A 15,878-nucleotide genomic window follows, 5' to 3' on the forward strand; every position below is an offset into this window, starting at 1 on the left:
TTCTTCTGTATTTTTCGAGTTTGCAGAAACCGTTAATACTTCAGATTAAAACTTATTTTTATTAAATAAGTGAATTCATTGTTAAGTGAAATGTTGCTACCCATTGCTCTTGTAGATGATATTCTACATTGGCTGGTAAAGCAACGAACAGTATTATTATAGCAAGGTTGTCTCGAAATTACGGCATAGGCAAGGAGTTTAACTGAAATCATTTGTATATAATATATAATATAATAAATATAATAAAGAGTTGATGAAGTCGTACTTCAACTTGAAGTCATAATGAAGAGAAAACTGTCTTAAATGTTTTTTGATTGGTGTTACAAATTGAAATTACCATTTTTTTACTGAGTCACAAAATAAGAATTAAAAAAATTATAAACAAACAATTATGAGCAAGTTGACATTATTTCTTTATCTAAATTATAAAAAACACTGAATTTAGAAAATAAATGTAAATATCTGCGAAAAATTTAATACAGAAAATAAGTATAAATAGATTATATAATAATAGTTATCTAAATCTACTTACCTAAACTATATAGGTATATGAATATCACACATCTACGAAACCTATACGTAATTTCGAGTACAAACATTACCTTAGAAATACAATCTGTAAGCGCTACATATGCTTCAGATGTCGTCGAGCGTCGAAGACGGCGCCGCGTGGATCAGTGACACAGAACTGGTGGGCACATATTGACACCGCGCACGTAGTTCTATCACGGTTTTATTATTTATTATTATATACCTTTCTGTTCGTTTCGTTCGGTTTCGGGCTTACGGTCTGCATGGAGCTTGATAGATGTTGTTTTTTTACTCTTTGGGGTGGAAAAAAGTGGGTCGTAATTTCGTGAAAAGATTAAAGGGTGTGGTTCCAAAATAATCCAAGCTATGTTGTTAAGGATGTATCTCACATTTAAATTGTTACCAATGTAGTTTGAATGGGACCGCATCTTATGGCTGCCTGTCCTTTGACGCAAACTGCTTTGGCGGTGTAAAAAAGTGGAGAAATATAAATCAATAGAAGCGTCCTCTTAAGTGGCTCAATCCAATTGCGCGAACGCTCATCCTGTCGCCAATGGGCAGGCAGTCTTAATGTCGGTTTTTTGGATAATACGTGTCACTTTTATACTTCATCTAGCGAGGGTTATAAGGACAGTTTGTTGCTAAGGTACATTACTTTTGTAAACAAGATTTGAGAACAAAATTTACAAAAAGAAAACAAAAATTAGTTTTTAAGATTCTCGCTAGATAGAGCTAACACTTTTCTTTGTATTTGTCTCTCTCTCTCTCTCACTCGGAATCTTTACAGCTATTCTATTTACACAGCTCTGTTTCTTACTTTGTTTTGTGTCATGTCATTCTTACTTCATAGGGGATTAAGCTATCATAATATTAAGATACTGAATCTACATATTTAATTAATGTCGTTTTACTTTTATGTACATATGTGTCGTTTTCAATACAGGGTGTTTGTGTTTTTAACATTTTAACTATTATTACTATTTGTTTTTGAAACTATCTATTCTATTAGAATACGCATTCAAGGAATTAGATTCAACTTGATTTAATGCTCAGATTCTTATTCATTAGATACATCTAATAGTCAAAGAGAAAAAAAAAAAACATTTTGATTTAAATTCTTTATTACTTACCCATATTCTATCATACTTTGGCTTGTATAAGCACAATATTTATGAGTTAAACACAGTTAGAGCTTTATAAAAGAAGTCGCTTATATAAAGTTTAAATATTATAAAATTTTACACTTTTCTATTTATCAAGCGACGCTTTTAATATACCTTTAGGCTTTTATACTTCTTTATAGTTTTTCGAAGCTCAATTTTAACTAGAGATTTTTTATTAGTTTCATTTTAACGTTTTATTCATCTACATGACATTTTACTCAGGTATAATAATTATTTTTAGTTCTATTTGGTTATGACGAAATAACTAAAATACTAAAATTAAATAACAACTGCCAAATGTCCTGTCTTAATAATGGGTAATTAACCTATAATAACATTGGGACGAATAACAAAGTTCTTGTGGTTAATTAACTTAAGTACCTAATAACTAACTAAACTAAAAACTGATATAATTTAAACATCAAAATTTTAATGTCCTGAATTTTCCTTTTCTATTTAAATTGTTGCCCTAATTCTTTGGAGACAACAAGACCGACAAGACAAATTTTAAACAATAATTTATCCATCATTTTATTTTCCAACCACAGACCACCCCACCAAACATTTCAACATAAACTTAATAACCCATCTCAATTTACAGGAGGGTCTGCGCACGCGCCGCGTAGGTGGCTCCCTCTCTCTATCCGAAGACGAACTGGACTCCGAGGCCGAGGTGTACGACCCTCTGAACAAACGTGGAGGAGGCAGGTGAGACCCGACCTTGCACGATCTGTGCAAAGCCCTATTTGAATACGTGCAGTACAACGAATAACTGCAGTAGCATTTGACTAGCAGTAGTTAGCAGTGAGTGCTACGTTTGCAGTTGTTCGCCAAAGACTGCTTTTAGCAGTGGAATTTTGTAGTTACGGAGTGATATTTGCAGGATAGATGACTCTAAAGTTAAAGTTATGTGACGGAAACTCGAGGTATTACAGTGAGTATTTCTTTAGTGATGAAAGTGTGGTTGGAGTACTGTGATTGTTTCGTAGCTGTGATTATGTTGTTAACTGAAATATGTAGTTAGCAGTAGGTGTACTGCAGATTTGGTATAATAGTAAGACTTACTACACACATATTCAAGCTGGCACAGTCGGTTCGACAGTGTTTATCGAACAACAAAACAGACTCGAAGTATTTATAGCACTTGTTCGACTTATGCCGATCAGGTTCCTTCGGATCGTCAGAATTCGGTTTCTAATTTATTTTCTAAATTATTCAGCCGTGAGTTGAACAGCATTTTTCTCAAATATTTATCTACACAACATGGTCTAGATACTAATGCGCGGCTTGACTAATTAATGCCGAACTGAATATGTGTGTAGCGAGTTAAACGAATAAAATAACGTTTGAGTTATTTTTTCCAAGAAAATATGATTTTGATGGGGAATGTTGATTATTGTTACTTAGTAATTGTGAAGGTTATTTTCAGTAAAGATTGTCAGTTCTACGTAAAATTGTATATGTAGCTAAATTGATATCGTATCCAGTTGTATAGAAAATAAAAATGCAGCTAATTATGTATTTGTATTGATAGTTTCTGTAATGGTAACTAAGTAATTGGTATACTATTGTAATGTAGAAGAAAGCCGTTTCAGAATATCCCAATAATCAATAACATCTTTATCCTAGTTAGTTTAAATAAAAATCCGGCTGACAAAGAAAGCCTTGGTGCAATATAGTCAATCTTTTTTTGGCAGTTTTATATGTCACATATATGTTATATGGTTATTGGGTGATATTAAAACGGTTACAATAAAGTAATAATCAACAAAGTGGTCTCTGATTGTAAAAACGATGTAAAATACGAGTATGTAAAATAAATGTAACGTAAATATGGTCAAATAAGGTGTGGCCTTTTGGAACAAGTTATTGAAAGAACAAAGTTTCATTATGTAAAATATAATATAACACTACTTATGTAGAAATGTAACCATATACTCAAATAGCAATGCATTTTAGCTTTATCGTAATATAATTCTACCAATAGCGCGATTTTCTACTGTCAGTATTATCGAGAGTTTGACATTTAAGAAAATAGTTCCTACGACACCCGCTAGAGGCGCTGAACAGAATGTCATATAATTTTTTTGATAGCTAGCCGGTTGTTGTCGATAGTGGTAGAGAATTGTGGTACGGGTTTCTGGCGGGTTGAGGATAGTCGATAGTATAAAATCTCGCTACTCTAAGCTAATGGGGTTAGACGTGTTTACAGTATATAAATGTATAAAGTTTCCTGATGTTGACTGAATGATAATTCGTTATTATTTAACTACCCTTGTTGTTTGGCAACTATCATTGATAAAGACATTTTGTATAAGTAATTAAATTATAATTAAAAATAAACACGTTGCAGCCAAACACTAGTAATAATCATTAGAAAAAAATATGGCAGAAATTCTAGTGGTATTTGGATATTATTGTAACTGCTTTTAAGCTGAAAACACTGTGGCTAGGATAACAAAATATCTAGGCATCTTCCGCTATTGAACAACCTTAAGTAAATATGAAATTATAGTAGTAACCTACTTAATAATAATCACCTATATCTAGAAATAGATACGCCGAGATATTAAACGAGCCTTGTGTAATAGTATAATGATACTAAATACGTAGTTATTTAACTGTAATATATGAAAAAAGAATTGAAGCAGCCCGCAAATTACATTTTAATGTATAATAGTTAAACATATTATATTGGAAGCGTAACCTCTATAATAATGTAATACCGGTGCAGTTTCAGTATTAGATATATAGAGGGCGTTGTATAAAGGAATGTTGCTTAATTAATTCCATTGCCCAAATAACGTGTTATACTCTGTAAATATCCATTTCTCGTACTTCCAATGTTTGCTGTCTTCGCTCAAATTATTGAGTATTGTAGCCAATATAAGTATGTTAGTGTTAGAAATAAGTTAGTAGCCGAGAACCGAACTATGGAGTTAATGGTTATTTAAAAACGTAAAATTGTATATACGAGCTTTTCGCTTAGCGGTTTTGTTTCCAAAAGGTCTCCCAAAGATATTTTCTGTGCGTGCGCGCGCAACCAATGCTGCCATTTTATTTTGCATTCGGCTTTCCGAATATTGCCGAACTTTGTATATAATTCTTTTGTATATTATTTTTTATTGCAGTGATTATTTTGTAATACCAGTACTTATAATCTCGTTTATAGATCACATGTCTATATTTTGTATATGAACGACTGTGAACTTATCGATATTATGATCGATAATTGTAGTTACTATACGTAGATGTTAAATTATAATTTAGTCTATTCGACTGAATGTAGCTTTAAGTATGCCTTTAGGCACAAATGTTTTAAATGAAACCAAATGTCTAGCTCAAATATTGTAATTCGTATCAATTTTATTCAATAAATGCTTAAATAAATCGAGTATCATTTAATTTCAATATACAACTAAGAAATTAAATACTAATATCGTACTATAAGATAATTTATCTCAAAAATTAATGCCAATTTCAACAACACATTTAAAACTACATCTAATGTTTGTGAGGTAAGAAATTGATAGCTCGAATTAGGTGTTCCTTGTACTCATTGACAGTTCTTAGATAGCTATGAACATTGATCACATTCGCATTGTCTCCATACTCATTCTTTATAGTCTCTACACCCTCAATACACATGGTTCTATAATTATGACCAGTTTCTAAACCGTAACTTGTGATCTCAGAAGTGCCGTCCCACATTTCATGCGTCCTTATCTTAAAAGCTTTCACCCTCTTCTCCCAATGTTTCTTCATATGATACCTTATGTCCGGACAGTCGCATAGATTTATCAATACTTGCATGCATCGCATTTGTAACAATGGCAAGTTATGTCCAATGCATAAACTGACCAGACGTTTCGTTAAACTGCTTGAAAACTCTTTAGCTCGCCATTTGGACCTTGTAGTCTGTGTTGTATACGCCATAAGACCCGTCACACTAATTACTACTGAAATGTTGGGACTCATTAAATAATGTTTGAAGAGGTGATGCGTCATGTCGTACATATCGGCTAAACGTTTCCCAACATTATGTTTGCATAGTTGAGCCATGCAGTCCATGGCTTTCGCAGCAACCCTCTTGTCATGATTTCTGAATAACGCCAGCATGATTTGAAAAGCGTTTGCTTTTAACGCAGGCTCTGGGTCCCATTCGCATAGTTTGGACAGTGTTTTAAGGTGTAATAAGACGATACCAGTGTGATCATCTTTTACCATCTTGAGGAGGTTTTCCACGATATTGTCAGTCTGCATGATAGTTTCGCAGCTACATCGATCTTTGGCTAATGTCATGAGAGTGTAAGCCGCTGCATACCGGATTTCTTTACGATCTCTCATGATCAAATGCATTAAGTTTTCAAAGACAATGGGTCGAGACATAATACGTTCCCTTCCTTGGTAGTAACCGGCGAGGTGTGTGAGTATCATACAGACTTTTTCTCGCACGATCGGGTCCCGGTCGTGAATGATTTCTATGAGACGGTACACTATGTTCAGGTTTATGAGGAATATCGCGCTTTCTGATATTTGAACCTGTGAACAAAAATTATAACACTTTTAGTTGGAGTGATAAAGTGTAAAGCCCAACGGTATACAAGTTAATATAAATTAGACCGGGAAAAATCTAGCCGAAGCAATAGAACAAAGGTTTTTTATTTGTATCTATCGTCATACTGGCACTTTTTTGGGACTCATTTACGTTGCTATTCCAACAATTTAGATTACTCAGTCTTTATTTGCAAACTTGACTTATTCTGTTTTTTTTTGTTTTCGCTAAGTACCTACATGCGTTATCGAAACTGCAATTTCGTCAAATCAAATAATTATCATTACCTGATCAAGAATAGTATGAATAGCCTGCAGCTGTATAAGATTGTCTTTGGAACTGAGCTCGCGGTTTAGAACTCGTAGCCCGACCCGGCCGAATCCCATTTGTGCTCTTGTAACATCCACTAGAGGAGCATATAATGACGGCTGCATGGATTCTAAGCGACGGGTGGCTGGACGCTCTACGAAAGAAAGTAAGTAGGATTGTAAAATTATGTTTAATGTTGCTTGATTTATGCCCGGTTTCTTAGGCACATTTATCGGTAGTTTATCTATTTAATAAACGGTCATGTTTATATCAGTTTAAACGCTATTGAATATAAAAACTACCGCTAAATGTACCTCAGAAACCGAGTTAGTTGATCAATTACTGATATGCTTTTAAATATATTGCTGGACGCTTTAGACTGTGACAGTTACTTCAATTTTTTAAATGTCCTTCGTGACGATGTGTGAGAGTTGACGGAAAATTCACATGCTAGACAAGAACCAAGTAGTTTTATAGTATTCTCAATATGAAGCAGGAATTCATCGTTACACGTTTAAAGCAAGAGTAGAATATACGAGATACCCCATATATCACGATTGGCACTAGAAACTCACGTAAGTCCCATTATTATATATTGTAGCCTTATGTCATTCATGTATAGATAGAAACCTAACTAGATTTGCAATACTTAAGTATTTACTTAAGTATTGCAAATCTAGTAGCATAGCATCAAAAGGAACAAACGTCTTTAACTAACCATCATGAGAGTCCTTTCGTCGCCACAACATAGCGCGGTCCACCGCCTTGTTGATCAGCCTGGGATTGGCCGCGCATACCAGTTGTAAATACGAGTTCTTGTGCTCGCTAAACATCGTGATAAATTAACTAAAAAACACTAAAATCACTAAACGATATACAAAATCTCTAGCGAATTTGATAAGTGTTATTTCTTTTTTTGTTTCATTTCATTTGACAGGTGAATACAGATGTAATAAGGTTTGAGTACTGAGGTTTGAAATTTAGAACGCTTGCTTGATATAAACCTATTTTTATGAGAATTTAGGGGGTTTCGGGCGACGACTTTGTAAATGTACAAACGTCACGTAATAAGTAGAAGTCATAACGTAGACTGTATAGATTTATTTAAAGTAATACATAGATGCATGATTTTAACATTTATTATTAAATTGTAGGGGTTTTCATTAAATTCTAAATAACACTAAAGTTTTGTAAACAAAATGTTTATTTTTGTTTAATACCATAATATGCAAAACCTTATTCAACTAACACTTGACAATGCAAAAACATCACACAAGCTACTCTAAACATTAAAGGCACACAACACACTATAATGATATCTTATTCTTTAACTATACAATATTTAGTTGGTTCACGCCTATCGTAAAAGGCAAGTTCATTTCATTCATTTGTCGTATGGTTAATAGTCAACCTAATGTCTAAGTTGTTCAAGCCGCCCGAGAGGCCTTTTACATGGCCTAACGACTGTTATCTTAGTAGACAACAGCCGGGATCGACTTTTTACGTGTTCTCTGAAGCACGGAGAGCTTAAATACCACTATACGGTCACCCATCTATAGAATGACCACGCCAAGGGTTGCTTAACCCACAGATCGTTTACCGACCGGCGAGCGCAACTAGCTATGGGCGAAAAGGCAAGTAACTCAAAAGATTACCAACACTAAACCTAAAAACTTATTCATTTCAGCAACATCTTCCAGTTTTGTATTTTAACGATAAATGTTGCATATCTTCGATCCCGAATATCCCGGATCTTCAACTCTCGTCTCTCTTCATGGTAAATTGCATTAAAAATCTTTCAATTGTATAACCGTGAAAACGCAAGTGATAATCAGTTTAAATGTTTATTTTCTTGGGTACGGTAGACGGAAACCTTTTCTTCTGCACTTGGTGTCCACTATTAGCTGTGCTTGGCGCTTGAGGTAGCATCTTGAAGGTATGTCTTCTTCATCTTCCGATGCTGCAAATAGAACAATATTGATTTGATAACTATTGATGGGGGACAATAGTCCTTCTTAAGAGTCAGTGCAATTTCGAACAACTTATCGTAAAGTTAAATAAATGAATTTAACCCATTAATGTCCCACTGCTGGGCAAGGGTCTCCTCCCGTAATGTGGGAGGGGTAAAGTATCGTAAAGTTACTTGACATGAATTGGTTTTTCCAAAACACGTCACGGGCATTGATCAGTTTTCCACAAGCAATATTTCTCGATAGCTGGTTTAATAGAAAAGTAGAACGTACGTGGTCCTTTTGAAGGTTCCTTCTGAACAAGTTCTTTGTATGTTGGTATATTCTTCTCTGATTCCTTCGGCGTGCTGTGACTGTGCATGCTCATGCCAGCTACTGATGCTGCGGCGCTGGTCGGCTAGAAGGTGAACAAGTCATCAGTAAAAAGTTCAATACGAAATGCCTTGTGATGCAGTTTACTTTAAAAATCTAAGACTTCATTTTTCTTTTTGGGCCCGCTTTATCCTAGTTTCATCCTTTATTAAGTTTGTTTTAGGGTACGCTCTGTTTGTCAAAGGAGCTTATTAAATAAGGGGTCATTTAAAAATGTAACCCATTACAATCCCACTGCTGGGCAAGGGTCTCCTCCCGTAATGAGGGAGGGGTCATTTAAATAAAGAGTTTAAATTAACGTATAGTTTATTTTGCATTTAAGTAAATAAGTTGTTTTGCGCTTACATCGATGCTGCTATATTTAATATAACAGACATTTCTCTAGCACGTAATTAAATAACTTACATTTGAAGGCACCATAATAATGGTGGTATCTTTCTGCCGCTCCTTGACTTCCTCCAGTTTGGCGCAGGCTTTGTCGTAACGTACTTGTAACACCATCACCAGTTCTTGAACATCGCGTGGTTCTGCCGTCCATTCCGGCATGCTGGGCTCGGGGATTATCTGGAAGTCGAAAGTCATATATTTAAAGTCATAAAACTAATTAAGTGAGAGATTTTTGGTCTCCTCTTGAATCAAATACATGTTATCATAGAAGTGATTGAATATCTTATATAAAAGGCTTTTATGGTGTTAAAAACAAAGTCTTCTCGGATATCAGTGGGTTGTAGTATTTAAATAGTTAGTAATTTGGCTAACCAAGGACCTGAAGGTGAGATTTTGTCAAAAAAAGGAAAAAAAGACTTAGAGTAAGTTAGGCAACTTCTTAACTTACATCTAAGAGTTTGCAAAGTTCATACAAAAGTCGTTTGATTTCAAGAAGCAATGTTTCCAGTTCATCCATCTTCTTCTCCAGTTCTGCGTATATTTGGTTCTCTTCTTCTATTTCCTCTTTCAGAGCTGTAATTTGGTCTTGGCCTCTGAAAAATAGGAAGAGTTATAAACTATTAAGAAAAATATATTTTGAATAACTTAAGTAGTTTTGTTCAAAAATCGCAGAAATGTTTTATATCCATGCAAAAGGAGATTTTTTTAATATGGCTCGTCTGTCTGTATATTTTGGCGTCAGTAGCATAGCTCCGAAACAACTAGCAATTATAAGGTGACAGTAACTTACTCATCCTTATCCTTAACTGACGCAAACTTGAAGGCTTCCAGTTCAGCCATGAGTGTTGTTTGTGTTTGTTCTAACTCCAGTTTCTCTTCTTCAGTAGTTTGTTGTAAATAGGCAAGACGTTGGGAAGTTTCGCGCTGTGCTCGGAATCTGTCGAATACTTCCTCCGAGTCTGTTACACCTGGAATCAAAAAGGTTTTGGCAATTTTTGTACAAAATTAAGGTTGTGATTAAAGGAAATTCACCGGCAAAATAGATTTGCTCGTCGTTTGCACTGCGTAGCAGGAACCTTTTGATCTCAAGACTTATAATGTTACGTATTTACTACTATCGTTGTTTCTGAGAAGACCCTGTATATTGAATGTCATTCTAAAATTAACGTATCAGATTGTGTCTAGCAATACATAAAACTCATACTTACCTGTCAGTTTCATGAGCTTCTGGAAGATGTCTTCCATTTGTTGTATGGCAGACAACTCCTCACTCACTGCTTCGCCTTCCGTAGACCTCGTGGACTCTTGACGGACCACAGCACGTGCTACAATCATAACAAAAGATTTTAACGTAATAAGATTTGTACAGTACTAACCTCCCCGTGTCGGCAAGGTGGTAAAAGTGGACGCTACATGAATTCTTCTTCCATTCCTTAGTTATCTAGGTATTTAAATTATTTTATATTTCTTATACGTGACATTTATATTATACCTTGTGGTGGAAACACTCTTTTCTCCAACTTCTCAAGTTCTCGTTTCCTCTCCGCGAATCTCTGCGCGAAGTATGCTCGCTCAGACACTCGCGCGTGTTCAGCGTCATGAGCTCTCGCTGCCTCCGCAGCCGTAGCCGCTGTAGCACGGAGTCGCATCTCTGCTGCTTCTTCGCGAACTTTCTGCAATATTTAAGAAGATATAGATTCTCATCAGTATAATAAAATACATTTCTATTCGTGAAGAGAATTCAACTTACTTACCAATTAGTTATTTCAAGTATAAGTGCAGTTTTTGTTTTTCTTACCTCTAATTTTGCGATTTCTTCTCGCTGCTTTCCTAGAAGACTTTCAATGTTTGATAAAGAGCTTTCGAATTTCACAGAGTCATCTATCAAGGCTTGTCTGTGGAAATAAAAAATATAATAAAGTTAACTCATATACACATTAATTGAAACTGGCTCTAAATACCTACACGTTTGCCTTATTTACCTGATAGAAATATATTTCTTCTTGACTAATTCAGCTTCGGTCCATTGTATCAGTACTTTGTGTATCTCGTTTTCTAGATGAGAAACATTCTGAAAAATAATTTATTATCATCAGCTCTTAATGCATGCTTATATCATAGTGCTTCAATTTTCTTATGATTGCTGTCTATTAAACTTAAGACAAGTTTTTACGATTTTATATCTATATTGGGAAATAAATAAATCTTGGTGCTATGGACATCCCTTGGCGTAGACTACTAGTATAGGTAGTCTCTTAGCATACAAATACTAGCTAAATCCATCTCAAAACCTATTTCGTAATATGTTTTAAAAGGTCTATTACTAAGACAGCAGTAATTTTAAAAGTACATGATAATCGCATTAGTGATTATCTTAAGTTATTATGTTGTAAAGAGCTAAATATGTGTTTAACTATTAATTGTATGAGATAACCATTGATTACGGTTGCCTTATAAGTTAATTACTAAAGGGTTTAAGTACGTGGGAACGGTCAATAACCATTACTACAGAATAAAGAGTATTCAAGTCATTACGTTGTTGACTTAGCAATAGCAGATCTGGGATTTTGATTTCGGGATTTCAAGATGTTGAGGCTTGAAAATTTACCCACTGAACTACATGACAATAATAATTTCTTATGATTTTTGGAGGTGTTTTAGCCCGCTAGCCACACGAATTCAAACTTAAAACGACTTATAACACTGTCAGTTAGTAATCACACTTAAAGCATAGGTATACCTGGAGATGATAATGAAATAATTGAGTCATGACCATGACCTTTGTTTACAAATTTACCCTTTGTCTAGAAGGGTGTTGTCCTTTCCGATACAAATTCTTTCAATATGTAACGCTTTTTAGAAGGTACTCACTTTCCTAGCTTTGCTGCTATTCTTAGATTTCACTAGTATTCCTTTATTAGCTTCAATCAGAAGGTATTCGTATTCTTTCTCTAAACCAGTCAGTTTCTTCTTTTTGCTTCCTCTTTCGTATTTCAGCAAGTCTAGCATCTTCCGCTGCTCAATTACTTTAAGGTCTAGGTTGTGTATTATCTGTAGACGTAACGAACAAAGCTTAGGTCTAAGATATATTTTTAACGTGTGTTTTTCTGCACGATGATTAAATACGAGAGGGGTAAAGCTACTTCATTACTGCACTATATTCACTACTAGCTGACCCGCGCAACTTCGCTTGTGTCGCGCACAAGAGAGAATGGGTCAAAGTTTTCCCCGTTTTTGTAACATTTTTTATTGCTACTCTGCTCCTATTGGTTGTAGCGTGATGATATATCATTGCCTATAGCCTTCCACGATAAATGGATTATCAAACAATGATAATCCATTCCATCCATTCCATCACATAATTTTTCAAATCGGACCGGTAGTTCCTGAGATTAGCGCGTTCAAACAAACAAACAAACTCTTCAGCTTTATAATATTAGTACAGATAAGTATTTCCAAATTAACCTTACTACTTTTCTTAACATTCATTATCTACAAAGATTTGTTTTTGATTGAGATACTAACAATATCACTGTCTAGGTGTATGATCGAACCACTTTAAGGTTTAACAAGTAACACTCTATGCCTGTACCCTGCCAAAGTCCTTGATAATATTTCTTACCTGATCAGCACTCTTACTGCCAACAGGACAGACTTCATTTAGATACTTCTTGATTTGAACCTCCTCCTCTCCTATCACGGTCCTGGCCTGCGCCAGCTCAGTCAGTCGCAACTTTATCTCTTTCTTCAATGTGTCTATCAAGTCATTGTTTTGTTGCTTCTCTGCTTCGTTCTCTTCGTAATTTGACTTTCTTTGACCCTCTGGAAAGTAGTAAATTAGATGTAAAAGCGATATATTTTTATTCTTACTTAAGAATTATTGAGCTGTAAAGTATTTTTTATTAAAAAAATGAACGTATTCTTATTTTAAGAAAATCTTATGCTCAAAAAATACACATATTAAAATAAGAAAAACTGAAGTAAAGTAAATTAAGTGCGATAAATACTTCCCGCGAAGTATATGTTGTTTTACGTTCATAAAACATCTTAGTTTGTATCACATAAAGTAATAATGAATGTAAGTTTTCAAAATTAATAAAAAACAAAAAGTGTCTTTTCACAGACCTGACAACTGTATTTTCTTTTTGATTTCAAATATTTTCGTGTTAATAGTTGTGAGCCGGTCCTCTGATTCTATCTCGAAGGGATGTTTTTGATAACAAGTCGCCATTGTGTAAATATTTTAACGTCTAATAATAACAAGAAGATAACTCGTATTCTACGATTGTGAGCCCATTACTAAGAACGTATTGATTAAACAATGCTCTTTACAATCTTGTGAATAAACTGGAATGCAGGAAGTACTTTGTTTGATTTTTTCTATAAATGTTCTAGAATAAATCATTCAAACCTATTTCTAAAATAAAGTTAACTGACACGAATTAATTTTTAATATTAAAAACCACCCCTATTCTCAAATAAAGTATAGCGCCATCTCTGTTGTGGTGAGCGAACGACAAAGTTCAAAAGCTCTTGATTGGTTGCGCGCACACACCGCTGTTGAATCGCTTGATTTCTCCATTGAATCAACATTCCTCCGCGTACGTTTATATGTGTGAGTGACTCTGTTCTCACGGGCTTTTACGCCAGAACTTCATTATTCATGACTTAAATTAGTTGTATACTATATTGTATAAGATAAAACTATCATCCTATGCCAATATAAAAGCTTAGATCCTTTAATATGTATGATTACAAGATGCGCGCACGCACACAGACGCGCCGGCGGCCATTTTGATTTACCGTACGCTGTGTATTTACGGACAAAGCCGTCAGATGCGAGCGGGACGCGGCTGCGCATGTTCCTACCGGGCTTTACGTTTATTTTAAACGTGTTTTACCGCTAAAATGTCCTATAAACAAATGTTTTCGACGTAACAACAGTTCAAAAACAAAATGAAGTGTCAGTTCTTACATTTAGTTCCGTGAGTGTTGATTATTTTGTGTTCAAACGACATAGAAGGAGTAAAACAAATGTGTGTGATCCATGTGTGAATGTTGTGTTACAAAATGTGGTCGAGGAACTTTATACCGGATTATGGGATTCCATTGCTCTCATTCTTCGTATTGCTGTCGACACTGGCCACAAGGATCGATGGTGTCGAAGGTGAGTGCTAGTTATACAAGTAGTTGAGCTTATGAAAGCGCGGTCTGCAAGGTAACGCGACCGAATTGTGTTGGCGCGCGGACTTACGGAGCTTTCGGCGAAACGTCGACGTTTTCAACGGGTCGGGTTACCGGTCGGTTCTCACAGTAGGGACTTGTGAAACGAGTCGTTTTAAAAACTGGAGTGAATTCAACGCATCGCATTTTTTAATGTTTTTTAATTGTGCCGCGTTTGTTGACGTTAAACTCGGCCCGTAACCCGAGACCGTATTATGGCATCGGTTCGCTTTTAGTTCGCTAGACTGATGTTTGTACATATTGAGCCTGGTTCTTGCTTGGGACATTTTTCATTAGTATTTAATTATTCTTCTATTACATCTGACCTCCATCGGCGATAATTACAACTACCTGTAACACGTATAACCAGTAAACATAAAATCTATCGCAATGACAACAAGCGAATGATATTTCTGTGTACCGTCGGTCCCGCACCGCACAATATTCCATGAACGACCGGGTTAACTTTTTAAAACTATTTAAGACTAGAACTAAACTCGATCTAAAAAAACTAAACCAGTCAATGATTAAAAAGTATTCAATACAAGTGCGCGTACATTCAATTCAATTGTTTAGTCATGAACAATGATCGAATCTCAACAAGTCGAAGACTCAATCGTGTTGGGACTTAAAAGATTACGTCTTGTGGTTAATGATAGTTTTTACACTATACAGTTATAGGAAAAACCATAATACGGCATAGAAAAGTGCCCTATTATTCTTGTACTGCTTTTCATTGCTAGTTGCAACTAAACTTATGATATGTTTGATGCTCTGAAGCTTTTGTGGATTCTCTCTTCACGGCTGGGGCTTTATTAGATATCATGACAAATAAACTCTGCCGTCGTAAATCTAAACACAGTAACTCCAAAATATGCGTTTTGAGAAAAACGCGGTTGAAGTTTAATAGTTAATTTTTGCTCTCATGAAGATACTAATTATTGTATATTATTTCATGCAACTTTTAATGTTAGTATATAGTTAAATCTTTGATTCTGTATATATATATCTAGTATATTATTATTGTATAAATAATAAAATTAGATAATGTGTTTTAAGCTAGGGTAATAATATAATATTTTTTTCTTTTTTAAGTTACAACACGGTAACTCAACGGTTACTGTGTTGTAACCAAGTTTTACCTATTACTGTGTTGTAACTTTGTAAAGATATTAACATCAAGGGAATTACGACACAGTAAGTATGTACATACTGTGTTATAACTATGTTTCTTAGAAATACGTATAAAATCAGTAATACAGTAAATGAGATACTGTGATTTATTCAAGTATTTGTTGTTTATCTTTGAACAATATTTTATACGCAATCACAGTAACTGAAGAAGCCGTGTTATAATCAAGCAAAATA

General features: G+C 34.8%; 4 protein-coding genes across 14 annotated transcripts in view; 2 read left to right on the top strand and 2 right to left on the bottom strand.

Annotated features, from left to right (window-relative positions):
- The window catches only part of sws (patatin like phospholipase domain containing sws), a 35,636-nt gene extending 30,547 nt beyond the window's left edge, over nucleotides 1–5,089 (top strand). For 5 of the 8 annotated variants that reach the window (XM_076132852.1, XM_076132843.1, XM_076132857.1 and 2 more), the window contains 2 exons: nucleotides 641–691; nucleotides 2,296–5,089. In XM_076132852.1, coding sequence (XP_075988967.1) covers nucleotides 641–691; nucleotides 2,296–2,406 — 162 coding nt within the window. In that variant the 3' untranslated portion in view covers nucleotides 2,407–5,089. Of the gene's footprint in view, nucleotides 1–640; nucleotides 731–2,295 lie in introns of all 8 variants that reach the window. The other 3 variants (XM_076132881.1, XM_076132873.1, XM_076132892.1) reach the window with 2 other exon arrangements.
- Nucleotides 5,090–5,198: 109 nt separating this feature from the next.
- LOC142984990 (radial spoke head 14 homolog) lies at nucleotides 5,199–7,582 on the bottom strand. 2 transcript variants are annotated; one of them, XM_076132903.1, is made up of 3 exons: nucleotides 7,277–7,582; nucleotides 6,537–6,712; nucleotides 5,199–6,236 (listed from the first exon to the last, which is right to left on the bottom strand). In XM_076132903.1, the coding sequence occupies exons 1-3, from the start codon at nucleotides 7,389–7,391 to the stop codon at nucleotides 5,199–5,201; spliced, it is 1,329 nt and encodes a 442-aa protein (XP_075989018.1). In that variant the 5' UTR covers nucleotides 7,392–7,582. The 2 variants fall into 2 exon arrangements, with proteins under 2 accessions (XP_075989018.1, XP_075989026.1); XM_076132911.1 differs by lacking the exon at nucleotides 7,277–7,582 and adding an exon at nucleotides 7,134–7,217.
- A 757-nt stretch (nucleotides 7,583–8,339) lies between these two features.
- CCDC151 (Coiled-coil domain containing protein 151) lies at nucleotides 8,340–13,551 on the bottom strand. Its single transcript, XM_076123205.1, has 12 exons — nucleotides 13,413–13,551; nucleotides 12,910–13,109; nucleotides 12,159–12,338; nucleotides 11,270–11,358; nucleotides 11,086–11,182; nucleotides 10,780–10,960; nucleotides 10,496–10,612; nucleotides 10,078–10,255; nucleotides 9,736–9,880; nucleotides 9,306–9,464; nucleotides 8,802–8,925; nucleotides 8,340–8,518 (listed from the first exon to the last, which is right to left on the bottom strand). The coding sequence occupies exons 1-12, from the start codon at nucleotides 13,516–13,518 to the stop codon at nucleotides 8,403–8,405; spliced, it is 1,692 nt and encodes a 563-aa protein (XP_075979320.1). The 5' UTR covers nucleotides 13,519–13,551; the 3' UTR covers nucleotides 8,340–8,402.
- A 581-nt stretch (nucleotides 13,552–14,132) lies between these two features.
- The window catches only part of N (neurogenic locus Notch protein), a 149,047-nt gene continuing 147,301 nt past the window's right edge, over nucleotides 14,133–15,878 (top strand). For all 3 annotated transcript variants that reach the window (XM_076132973.1, XM_076132980.1, XM_076132987.1), the window contains exon 1: nucleotides 14,133–14,454. In XM_076132973.1, the coding sequence (XP_075989088.1) occupies nucleotides 14,343–14,454 (112 nt within the window). In that variant the 5' untranslated portion in view covers nucleotides 14,133–14,342. The remainder of the gene's footprint in view (nucleotides 14,455–15,878) is intronic.

The sequence above is a fragment of the Anticarsia gemmatalis genome, chromosome 2 (assembly GCF_050436995.1).
Source record: "Anticarsia gemmatalis isolate Benzon Research Colony breed Stoneville strain chromosome 2, ilAntGemm2 primary, whole genome shotgun sequence".
In the NCBI taxonomy this organism is placed as follows: domain Eukaryota; kingdom Metazoa; phylum Arthropoda; class Insecta; order Lepidoptera; family Erebidae; genus Anticarsia; species Anticarsia gemmatalis.